Source organism: Rutilus rutilus (genome assembly GCF_951802725.1).
Source record: "Rutilus rutilus genome assembly, chromosome: 19".
NCBI classification, from domain to species: domain Eukaryota; kingdom Metazoa; phylum Chordata; class Actinopteri; order Cypriniformes; family Leuciscidae; genus Rutilus; species Rutilus rutilus.
The window spans coordinates 19,208,922-19,221,698 of NC_140232.1; the positions used below are offsets into that span (position 1 = coordinate 19,208,922).

Sequence of the window (12,777 nt, forward strand, 5' to 3'; positions counted from 1 at the left end):
AACTTTGTAGTGCGTTGTCCTCGGTGCAACGTGTGGCCCAATTTCAAAACAAATCGCTCGATGGGTGTTCGCTTTATTGGTTATTTAGCATGCTGTTAAAGCTCAATTTCTTGGGGGGAATGAAGTGATAATGGATGCTGCTTAAAAACAGTCTTAACCTTGTCTGTCATTTCTTGGGGATGAAAAAACATGAAAAGAAGCACTAACATGCTGAAATACAGCGGTCTGTCACTTTGCTCCACAGACGAGCTCAGACTTCTCCAACTGTAGAGTACAGACTCCCTCAAGTGGACTGTCAACCTGCTATTGTTCAATGAACACTTCTTGAATGAAAAAAACCCTTGACTTTCTCTTTTCAGAAAGCCACAAGGGAGTGAAAAGATTCCTAGAAATCGTAGTGGACGATTCCAGAGCCACTTGAGAATATTTTTCCGCCACCACCACTGCAGCGAATTAACATTTTTGGGATTTGTGACAATGTTCTCTCATAATATGGATGCTGAATTCTGTCCCCACTCAAGACCTAAAGAGGTCTGAAAAAAACATAAAAAAATAGAGTAAAAGGTGTGGGCTTCCTCAGTCTGTGGGAATGAATACTAATATGCAGTTTACTAATGATTACAAACTGCCAAGAAACAAAAAACAAACCTCATACTGTAAGAGTGTGTAAGACAAATTGATATTTTTTTCCACTGCTATGTAATGCCCAAAATGGCCTCAAATTGCACTGCTAACATATTTAAAGACACACTTTACACGCTTCCTTTATTTCCTTTTGCACATCCTCTATGGTTTTCACGATTGTTTATCCCCTTTACAATTCAAATACATTACGATACATTTATTTCTATGAATGCCATCAGTGTTTAAATCCCAAATTGGTCTCTTACCTCAGAAGTTTGCCGCTGTCGTTCTTCTTGGTCCCACCTACGATAAGCTCCTCCTGCCAGTGCATGTACTTTTTGGAAAGCCCATAGCAGCCACCAGTCAGAACATGAGCCACGTCAAAAGGCTTAAGATGATGACAGATCATAAATCAGACACACTCAAGATGCAAAACAACTTTGCTTTAATTATGTATCTTAAGCTATAGCCTATGACTGGGAAAAAAGAGATCCAACAATGATTTTTAGCTATTGCTCTATGGCATCCTTTGTATGCTGAACCCACCCGTGTCATGTTCTTGTTGGGAGCTGACAATGGGCAGTCAGGGTCCGCAGGATTCAGGCAGGGGCGATCCATGTAGCCATGGCCCACCTCTGCTTTGACCAGAATCTCCTCCCAGATGTCCGCCGGATTTTTTAGCATCTTCAGCTCAGCAATGAATCCCATCGGATCAAAGTTGGTCCACTGCACTAGGGGTTTGCCACTGTGTGAAAAAAAAGAAACCATTTTATTGATGCGAACCTAAGGGGGCATTCACATTATGGCACTCACACATTACAGCCTTAAAGTGTGTTAGATGATGTACAACGGAATTGAATAGAAGGCAGGGTTATAGGCACATTAACTCCCATAGAAAGTTGCTAACATAAACACAGAGTACCCTTGACATGCCTTTTCCACTCCCAAATTTCTTAAGATTAGCCCATTGTTTAAAAACTAGCATTGTTTTTATAATGCGGCACTCATTGCGGTAAGATTTGCGTTTACCAAGGTTGCATGTATTTGATGGGGGGGAAAAACAGTAAACTTAAAAAAACTGTAATATTGTGAAATATTTTTACAATTTAAAATAACACTCTTCTATTTTAATATATTTTAAAATGTCATTTATTTCGTGTTAAATAATTTGTTAAAATAACTTAAATAAACAGTGCATGTTTAACCATGGATCCCTGCTTACGGGATGTTGGACGTGCTTAAAGTGGTACGGCACAACTACGGGGAGCGGAGGAAGGGTGACTGGATGGAATTCCGAAGGCTTAGGAATTGATGGATGCTGCACGTCACAGCGGTGGCAGCACAAATGTAGTTGGGATTGGATTTCAGCCTGCCTCCATAATAACAGCTTTGAGAAAATGGAATCAATCCGCTCATCTGATCTTTATCCCCTCTAATTATACTGCCGTGCCGGGTGATCCCGCTCAGGGCCTGGCATCTCCCCACAACTAACAGCCCAACGCAGCAGTTTCACAAACCTCCCATACTTTGCTTGCCATCTCGTCTCAGTTGTTTTTTTTCAAGACCCTCTTTCTCTTGCTGTGTCTTCACCCGGTCTCCCGTCCCGCCCGTATGTTTGACTCTATCCTCAGACGGCCTTCCTCGGACCGAGTTCACCCTCCCACTTTCCATCACCCATCCACTTCCACCGCTCCGTTGACTGATTCTCTAAGCCTCCCTCTGTCAAACCAGCTCCGCCTTTCTGTCCCTGCACCATCTTTCTCTCATTTCTCCCTCTTGCTTTCATTCTTTCCTTTTTTCTGTATGTGTTTTCTTCTGCTCGCCCCTCTGTCTTTCTCTTCTGGCAGGCCTGCGGTGGTTCAGACCACATTGTATGTGCCTAACCAGGCTTGAGTCATTATTCCAAGTCCCCCAACCAGAACACAGTAAAATCCTTATTTACATCCATGATGGAGGGAAAGAGGGAGGGGGGCAGAAAAACTTTTGCAGACTTGGTGGTTGTCCACTGAGTGTAACTGTTGCAAGGAGCCATTAGCAGCAGAAGTGTGAGGCCTCGAGCGGTTCAACATTACAATGAAGGCCTTCAGAAAACCCCACTGGAGACTGTGAAGCACCACTTAGGGCTGTCATTCGATTAAAATATAGTGATTAATGTAATGTTTTAAAAAATATATTCTTTATGCAACATCCCTATGTACTCATCTGATTCATGCAAAAATATAGATGATCTAATTCTCAAACTGAATCAAAATCACAGAACTTGATTCAGTAATAAAACAATCTTTCCTGCACTTCATGGACTTAATCTTACAAGCATAATGCAAATAGTTTTTGACGCTTCCATGCTCTGCGCATTCATTTTCCGCTGGTGTTTGCATTAACATTTCTATAAATTATAGCATTTAACTCGTAGATGATATCAGACTTGTTGAGCTTCATTGATTATTAAATTTCACCTTACAAAGAGTGCAAATGACTCTACTCTCATTTAACTTCCTGTTTAGGTTTGATTTAGGTTTGACCCCTAAAGAGGTAATTTATCAAATAAACATGGTAAAATCCACTTTTAACCACCACTCTTAATTGGATTGGAAAACTTTTTCCTTTAAATTTAGTTTGCTTGTTTGTTTTTTTCAACATGGCTCTATTCACAGGAAGGACATGTCAGCAAAGTGTTTACTGTATGAAAATGGCCTTTCTGGCAAATCAACTTGATTTGCAGAGTCAGACTGGACAGTCAATTACAAGCTCCAATGAAATACAGAAAGGTGTGTGTAACTTACGGGAGGTAGACCATTCCTGAATGTAGCTTAGCACCTTCCCAGAAGCAGTCCAGAGGAGTGATGATCAGACATGGGTGCAGATTCTCTATAATCTGAAAAGGTACATGTGCTATTACTTTCACAAGCTTTTTGGTCCTCCTCTGAAGTTCAAATATTTCTACTAAAATGTCATTTTAAAAAGATGAGCATTATTCCTTACCTGGTCCACATAATTGTTTTCTGTATAATGTTCTCCTGCTTTGTAGCATAAATGTTCCAATTTCCATTGCCTGAAAATGCAACGGTGGAAATTAGATATACTGTAATTTTGTGCACTACTATGATTGAAAAGAAAAAGAAAATTTAAAAGAAATAGTGATCGTTTATAGGACTTCATACAAATAGGAAAATATACACATTCACAATTTTAAACATAAAATAAATAAAAGGTCCATTGACATACTGTGTGTCAACTACCCAATAATAAAAAAAACTCTGCAGAGGCTGTTGTGCCATTACCTGTTGTACATGTAAACGTGCACTCTGCTGGCCTTTATGGCGGAGTCGAGGTGCTGCTTTAGCGCCTCCACGGTCAGAATGTTAGTACCTTCCTGTCGTGGCGTCTGTATCATGAGCTGAGGACTAAACATGGCCTCCTCTCCGATCTTCTGCCGCGTGTACTTGAGTTCCTGACTCACCCTGCCACCCACTAGGAAATGGAAATGAAAAGAGATGGAAAAGAAGACTCAGATGAGGCTCTACAACAATTTAGTACTTTTATTTATAAGTCTAGGAGCATGAAATGTTCCTTCGAATTCAACAGCTCAATGTCAGAAAATAATGAAAAAGTATAGTATGCTGCTTTTTTGCTGTTGTTGTTATTTTTGTCCACCACCAAATGAGCAAATTGGTCCTAAGTAACTACATAATTTTTATTTGTTTTAATTACGAAACAACATAATTACATGTAAATGTTTCACTTATTTATAATTAATTTCAATATTCACAATAAAATTGAGTTAAATATTTAGATTTTTATTCAAATCTAAATGTATTTTAGGTTAAAGATGACAATGTAATGATGTGGAGTTCAGTGGGTGAGTCAGATGCTAATTTGGATATATTTAGTTCATTAAGCGAAACATCAATGTGATTAAATTCATTAAAAACACTGACTCAGAGTCAGTGAAGACAGCTAAATAAAAAGATGCGTTTTCTCTGCATTATTTCGCAGTGCAATCTTTTTAAGCTCATCACACTCAATTCACCAAGCTGACAACTTAAATTTATTAATTTACTTGTTTATAAACTTATTACCATCAACAAGCAGTTGAAAAACCTACAAGAAACAGAGAAGCATGATGAAAAGTCACTCAGTCACAAACAATCATAACTTTCACTTCCGTCACACAGGGTCAAGCACAGTCTCACTGCAATCAATCATATCTTCCAGCCTCGATGAAAGGAAAAGCTAACACATGTACAGGCTCCCATCTGTCCTGTTAACTTGACTTCAAAATGCCTTTCAGTGCACCCTTTAACACCTGCAGTCTTCTTCACAGCCTTCAAATCCAGGCTTATGAATTATGAGTGTGTGTGCAAGTGCGTTTGCATGCGCACACGTGTGTGTAAGCGCCTTGGCTTCTTTATTGCATTGGGGCAGTGGAGTCGTTGTGTGGCACACCTAAGCTCCAACAGGAACAGAAAACCCTCACAGCTACAAAAGCAGCCTTTCAAAGCGTCTTGCTGAACACCGTCCAAGTCCGCCTCTCAAAGCTGTCGATTCTTCACGCGCTCTCTACCTGACCTTCGAAAATAGAAGACTTCTCCATTTCCAGGATCAAGCACCCTAGAGAAGCAGGCAACACGGTTCACAAGGACTTCACAGTTACTCTGAACCAGGTAATAATACAGTCTGGTGCAGTCAGGCAATCTGTCAATTCCTTGTAACGTAATCAAGCAAATCATATAATGGTGTGATGTGTTTCGGATGGCAGGTTGCATGATTCTGAAGCTCTTCTGAGATGTTGAAGCAGGGAGGAGGGTTCATTTATGGTCAACTATTTTACTTTGAAGTATTGAAGGTAAATTGTAAGTATTGTTAAAAAAATAACAACAAGAACCGTACAGAACCGAAAACCGTGACCCTAAAACCGTGATACGAACCGAACCGTGGGTTTTGTGAACCGTGCCACCCCTACTATTTACAACGTGTTTTTGTAGCGTTGAGCTTTGTAGCCAATCACAGACATATCTGTTGAGTGAGTGAACGCAATAACAATCAGATGCATTTAAGTTTGGTCTGAATACGCTCAACACCACTCAAAACAGCAGAGTTTTGTTCAGCGCGAGTTCTGCACACTTGTGAATCCTTTCATTATAACCCAAAAAGTATAAACAAAATATCAATAATTCATTGCACAGAGTAGGCAGCTTCATCGATTGCAGCTTTGTGTACCTGCCGTTATAATTGACAGCTTCATTATAATGGCAACAATCTTTGCTCGCTTTCTGTATAGGCTATGATATATATTTTTTCATGCTACTAACAACACATTGGAAAGTTTCTGGATTTAAATGTGCGATTGAACCCGACTGACAGTGATAACCATAGAAATGGCCGGGTCAAATGATCTGTGCATGTAAAGTCAAAATAATAGATCTGCCACTTCTATGTAATGTGTAATTTTGTTGTTCATTTTTATTACTTATTATTGTTTGTTGTTATTCATTTGATTACATTATTATCTTTTCAAATCAGTCACTCAGTGACTTTTTACATATAGCCTAAATGTACAGATTTTAAATAGATCATAAATCAAAGTGCTTAGAAGTTAGAACAATTCGATGTCTTGAGAGTGATTTTTTTTTTTTTTTATGAATAAATAGGATAAGTTAATATTACAAACTGTTTCTTTGCATTTATTTAATTTATTTTAGATTTATTGTCAGTACTGGGCTCGCAGTTCACATGGGTAGGGTACTTTGTACTGTGTGTGTGTGCGTGTGGGGATGACCGTGTTCATCCACCACCAAAGTCATTTTTGACCCAGGAAAAACCCTGGACATGAACAAAGAAAAATTAAGTCAGAATCATATGTTAGCAATTACCAATGTTTTTCTGAAGAAGTTACACTAGCAGGTTTTAAACAAAGTCCTCTCCCACCTAGTTGTGTGTGGCAACAAGACTTAAGGCTGATTTATACTTATGCGTCGGACCTACGCCGTAGCCGCTACGCTGTAGACTACACGTTGGTTTTCATTTATAGTTCTGCGTCGTTGTCCACGTTGACGTGCAATTACACATGCAGAGGGAGCATGTGAAACCCAAGGGAGCAGACCAATCACAGCACTTGCGTTTGCGTAGAATTGACGCGTTGTTACATTTTTGGAGAGGTGCACGTCAGGGTACGCGCGCAACACAAAGCCTAAGATGTAGCTACGGCGTCAGTTCAACGCAGAAGTATAAATTGGGCTTTAGGCTCTTCACAATTTTTCCACACTCTGAACATGTGAGAATGGTCTCAATTTCACGCAGCATAAGCAAGCATAAAACAACAAAAAATAAAACAATTAGCAACCAATTCAGCTTTTTTTTACTATTTCCCCCCTCAAAACCACTAAAACTTCAAAAACACAACATGCCTGATAACTAAAGCAAAAAAAAAAAAAAAATTCTCATTAACCTACTCGAGCTCTGGAGGAAGGGCTGTGTAAAGCAATCTGTAACAACTTATAAGCTATAATCCAATTTAAAAATGGTTTTCAATTCACGAGACAGACATACGTTGAATATTTTCAAACCATTGTAATTGTATTAAAGTTGAAAATATCCATGGTTTTTTCTAAGGGCAGACCACCCTGCCAGTGAAAAAGGCTGAGAAAGAGGGAAATGTCTAGAAGCATTCTGAGAAAGCAATGGATTTCTTTTTTCCTGAGCCCAAATGTACATCTGATCTTGTTTTGGGGCATGTTTATAATATCCCTCATTAATTGCAGCTTCAAGCGAGCCTGAGCTTTACTTCAACATGATTATTGGGACCAGGTTGATTATATCCCTAACAAGCTTAGCATGTTCCTGATTTTGAGGCCCTGGGATCACCAACATGTTTTGGAGATGAAACAGCCTCAGATGTCAGCTTTCAATCAGAAAAGTCTCCACTCTGGATTACCATGCATTGGGTCACCTACATGTCATGAATGGCTCCTCTGATGTATGTCCTACAGAGGCAACAGGAAGGAACTATAACAATGCATGTCGCTCACTTCACAGAGAAAGACTTCAATATTGCTGGAAACGTCATATTATGACCTGAACTCTGGAGAATTCAACACCCCTCCAGAGACGCATAGGTTCTGGGGTCACAAATGGCCTTGCCTCAGGTGTGAAATTAACACCAAAAGAAAATGTGAACGAGAAAGAATGACAGAGAACAAGAGGTGAATTCATTCAAACATGACTGCAGGTGTGTTTTATGGTCTTTTAAAAAACAGCATGATTGTCTAATCCTGTGCATCAAAACTATAAAAACTAAAAGCCCATAAACTGTATCGACATGGACAGCAGGACAGGTGTAGATATATTCCTGGGAGATCAAGGCCGCTTTCACACCTGGCTTGTTTCGGAACCTGGTGCGTTTTCTCCCTTCGTTTTGTTTAGGCAAATATGAACACAGCAACCGCGCTTGGATCCACACCTGAATGAGGTGTTCTCGGCCTGATTGAAAACAAACTCTGGGGCGGTTCGGTTGAGGTGAGAAAGTAATCTGCCCCGATGGACCAATGAACCAAATGGTATCATAATTTATAAGAGGAAATGTATTATATAAAGCAGCATCTAATTATGTGAGTGAGGACACTAGTTAAAGCAGTTGAAAACCAGAGAGGTTCATCTTAAAATATTGTGTATGCTCTACTTCATGCATTGCAAGAATGCGGTCCTGACGAAGCCTTGTGAAAAACTATTTTCTTGACCACATTATCGAATATGCATTAATCAATTGAAAAAAAAAAAATTCAAGGTTGGGAAACTTGGGAATCGAGAACCAGTGCATATTCCGTTATTACTCTTTTTAACAAACCAGTCAAAATCTCAAATGAATCAAACTTGAACTCATGAGTTATCTATTGGAATTAATCTAACAACTCACTTTCTGAATCAGAGTGGATCTTGAATCACAAGTCATATCTAACTCAATATGACAGCATATATGACAATGTAAAGTATACAGATTCAAAACAAATATTTGTTGTGATAAAAGTTTTTTTTTTTAATGATTTCTAGAAATTATCTCTATGAAAATCAGAATCAGCTCTGTTTATCTGATGAAATGTTCCCCAAGAAAAGCTGTAATAAAGCAGCTTATTATTTGTATACTACACATGTAAGCAAAAAAGACATAACATTAAAGCTAGGTGTGGTTTTATAAAGGCTAGCAACTTCAAGATAGCTTTGAAAGCATTAGATCCCATCCTCCCTTCAGAGCGTCTCCAAGGCCACTCCTCCTCCAAAACACATGAACCGGAGAGTCTGCAAAGCATCACGTGTCTCAAAGCACATAACATTACAATAATAATGAATGTAAACAACTTAGAGAGTTCTGACTTGTACCACCTGACTGCTGCAGTATCATTTCGCCCGTTGATAGTGTTGCCACAGAAATGCATAAATCCAAGTCTGAGGACATGAACAGCTCCGGGAACGCCACATGTTGCCATCTCGCAATCACAGTAATTACAACATGGCATGAACGCTATGCTTTAACCAGGTATTAAAAACGCTAAAATGTGCAGCAACTGAGACACCTATAAACAAATCAGATAATCACTTTCACTAACTAATATGTAGGTACTTTAGACAGCAGAGAGGACTTTACATGTAAAACCAAAACCATCCATATTGTCTAACCCACAGGTATGCAAGGGGTGCAGCAGGAAAGCCAGTGAATCTGGTGTGCATGTCAGTGTGTGTTGGTGCCTCCACTGGGCCCATTCAGTTTGTTGCATAACATTAACCCTTGAACCTCCCTTTCACAAACAGGGGGAGCTGCCATTGCAAGGACTCTCCCATTGCCCAGAGTTTTCAAGCGCATTACTATTCTCGCCATTCAGCTGCAGAGTGGCTTTTGAGTGGCCTGTTTCTGAGGGGTGTGAGGGGTTTGGTACAAAAGAAACATCCCACCCACACCCCCCCCCCCTCAACCACAGCCAAAACCACTGCACCCAACCCCTTGAAGATCATGACATAACTCCACACTACTGCAAGCTCCCCTACCACCCACCACTTCATCCCGCCGACTACGCCAATCACTCGGCTGGAGGGCCGGGAAGAACGGTTGCTGGGGTCGCTGCATGATGGGATGGTGTGGCTTATGGCAGCTTTTTTAGATTGGGGGGGGGGGGGGGGGGGGGTGCTGTGTGTGGCAATGCCGGCACAGGGAGGAACTTTTTATGACTGTGTTGCAGGCGGGATTAGCTGGATTAGACTCCAACTCAGAGAGACCCCCTGTGGTCGCACGGAAGTTTCTGCACAGGGTCATAGCGGCATGAACTCTCTCCCTCGCACAACGTGCACAAATCCAGGCACAAACTGTAGCGCACCACAAACAGCCTCATCAACGACGCACCAGTTTCGACATGCCGCTGACTGCTAAGCTCACATCTAAACCAGAAAGCTGCCTTCAAAGTATTTATTACATTTCGTTTGGGTTGAAGAAAAATAATACTGCCATTTCTAGACGTCAGTTTTAATAGCGATAAAATTAGGTAGCATATCCACAAATAGAGCAAAGCCCTGCAGTGGCTCCATACATTGACCTTCACCATGCACTTATCCACCTTTCGCAGAGGAGATACGATGGGTGGGAAAGAGGGAAAGTGAAAGTGAGAGAAAAAGAAAAAGTGAGGGAGAGAGAGAGTCCCTGACCCGCAGCTGTAGCACAATGCCCCCAAGCAGCCTGTTCGACCCCTGACACAAATTTTACACCGCAGCTGCCATTTACTCCACACCGCATTACCATATGTATGGCCAGCTCTCCTCTAATTATGCTAATCACCTGTCCAGATCTGCTCCACGAAAAATGGATGTATTTAGCAGTCCGCTGCCTACAAATACAGCTTACTGCAATCCAGAGATGTACATTCAGAGGGGCCTGAATGGGTAGATTTTTCCACGTTGCTGGCTTCATTCAAGTCCCTTGCCTTAAGAAAAAACTATTCAAATGAACTGGATCGCACTGCAACAAAAAGCATTAGGAAAAGTGTGTGTGTGTGTGTGTGTGTGTGTGTGTGTGTGTGAGTTTGTGCACACTTGAGGTTGGGGGATCAGTGTGCACACCTACCCAAACATTCGGTGAGCTCCAGCAAAATAAGATATCACTGGGACATTTCCAGTTAGTCAGGGTTTTAAAATAAATAACTCTCTGGAATACTGGTGTCTGATTGGCTGATTACAGGTGTCTGCAGTAAAAAAAATTGATATGACTACCAATAATCCAAGTTAGCTAATATAATAAGTAGGGTTGGGAACCGAGAATCGGTTCTTATCCAGAACCGTTTGTGTTTTTTTAAAATACCGGAACCGTGCGAAATTCCGAAGTTTCGGTTCCAAAAACGGTTCTGGTGCGATGTGTGGGTGAATTGCTGAAAGCTTATCCTTTAATAGAATATGAATATTCTCATGAATATTAAAATAGTAATGAATGCACTGAAAAGCCCTTGCGCTACTCTCTCAGAGAGAGAGTGTAAAGACAGTAGAGCTGCACGATTCATCTTTAAAAGATCTCGATTCAAACACCCACACAATCTTATTCCTAAATGACAAAAACTTCACACCGGAACATTCAAATCTGTTTGCGCTATCGCTGACCCAGAAAGGGCAGTTGTCAATATATATTATGAAACAGCTTTACTGTCACAGTCTTTTCAACCACACAGTATCGATATTTCTATGTTACAAATATTCAAATGATCACAGAAGTACTAAGATAAAAGTTTATTGTTCGAGTATAAACACTGATGTCTACGGTAGCAACCAAAATAGAGTAAATCACCTTTTGAAAGTCACTTCAAACAATGAGTGTATCGATTAGGCAACATCTGATGCTTCAAAACATTCATAAAAACGACTGTTAAAGCTGCAGTCCGTAACTTTTTTCTGGTTCAGAATTTACAAATTTTATATAATGAGCGAGAACATCATGAATGCCTTTTTTCAAACCGTGTTTTCGTCTTATCCTGAATCACTACGGTAAGCCTGTAATAAGCGTTTTCACAGCTGAGGAGTATCCCAGTACCTGCGTGACTCGTCATAGACATACAGAGAGAAATAGCTCCGGCTACAATGTTCTTCCGCATGCAGTTCTGTTTATTAACCGCTAGAGCGCCGATTCATCCAGTAATGAAATAAGTGAAGTCTTTATGAATCAATCATTCAAACCGATTTAAAAAAAAATCAGTTTCACCTGTCTGGATCATACGGTACATGTGTGTTCAAGCATATTATACCCTTTCTGAGAGGGTATTCTCCACTGCAGGTCCCAAATTCTCCTAGAAAATGCAGAAATTTTTATTTTCCATCAGAAAAATGAATTATTTTTGCATTAATTGCTAAATAATATGTTGAATTTGTTGACATTACCAGTCTGTTAAACTCATTTGACAAGTATAAGAAATAAACACATAAAGGATTGTGCATTTTTCCCTTACTACTAGTGTTTATTAGTTGTTTTAAATAATTTTTACTGAATGGGAACCGGAATCGGAATCGTTTGGTGGAACCGGAAAATCTATTTCGATTCCCAACCCTAATAATAAGTCTACTCAAATCAATAATATGCAAAAAGCTGCAACAGATATATTTCTACTATGGTTTTACAATCACATGCAAACCAATTTTATCAGCCTAAAAACACTCAACAGAGATCAATTTCCTTTCCTTGGTTGCCGATAAAGCAAAATATCGAACACTTCTTGCAGGTTAACTAGGCTTTAAAGGCATGTTTTAAGGCAAGTTTTAATTTTCACTACAAGTTTACTAAACTGTTCCCAAAGAACAAGAAGGAAACTGGTCAAGATGTAGGCTGAACTTCGTAGTATCTTGGCCCATTAACCGAAGCAGCAGATTGCAGAAAAACGGCCGCTCTAACCAAAACACAAATAACACTTCAGCTACTACGCTCCCCTCCCCCTCTCTTTCGCTGAACTCCTCCGCCCCTCGGCCACAGAGACAGGGAGGGTGGAGAGGGGGAGGGCCAGACCACCCGGCATCCATGGCAGGACTCAGTGTTTACATTGCTGCGCTTCACTCTGTAATACATCTGGCATCCCAGGGATGGACTCCCAAGTGAAGGGGGAGGAGGGGGGTGTCAGTGTGAGGAGCGGAGAACGGGGG

The 12,777-nt window shown here is 40.4% G+C and overlaps 1 protein-coding gene across 2 annotated transcripts in view; it reads right to left on the bottom strand.

The window, feature by feature from the left end:
- Positions 1-12,777, bottom strand: part of ptch1 (patched 1) — a 53,928-nt gene that overhangs the window by 32,062 nt on the left and 9,089 nt on the right. For both annotated transcript variants that reach the window (XM_084388890.1, XM_084388889.1), the window contains exons 3-7: positions 3,906-4,095; positions 3,607-3,676; positions 3,408-3,499; positions 1,171-1,369; positions 891-1,012 (exon numbers count right to left, since the gene is read on the bottom strand). In XM_084388890.1, coding sequence (XP_084245016.1) covers positions 891-1,012; positions 1,171-1,369; positions 3,408-3,499; positions 3,607-3,676; positions 3,906-4,095 — 673 coding nt within the window. The remainder of the gene's footprint in view (positions 1-890; positions 1,013-1,170; positions 1,370-3,407; positions 3,500-3,606; positions 3,677-3,905; positions 4,096-12,777) is intronic.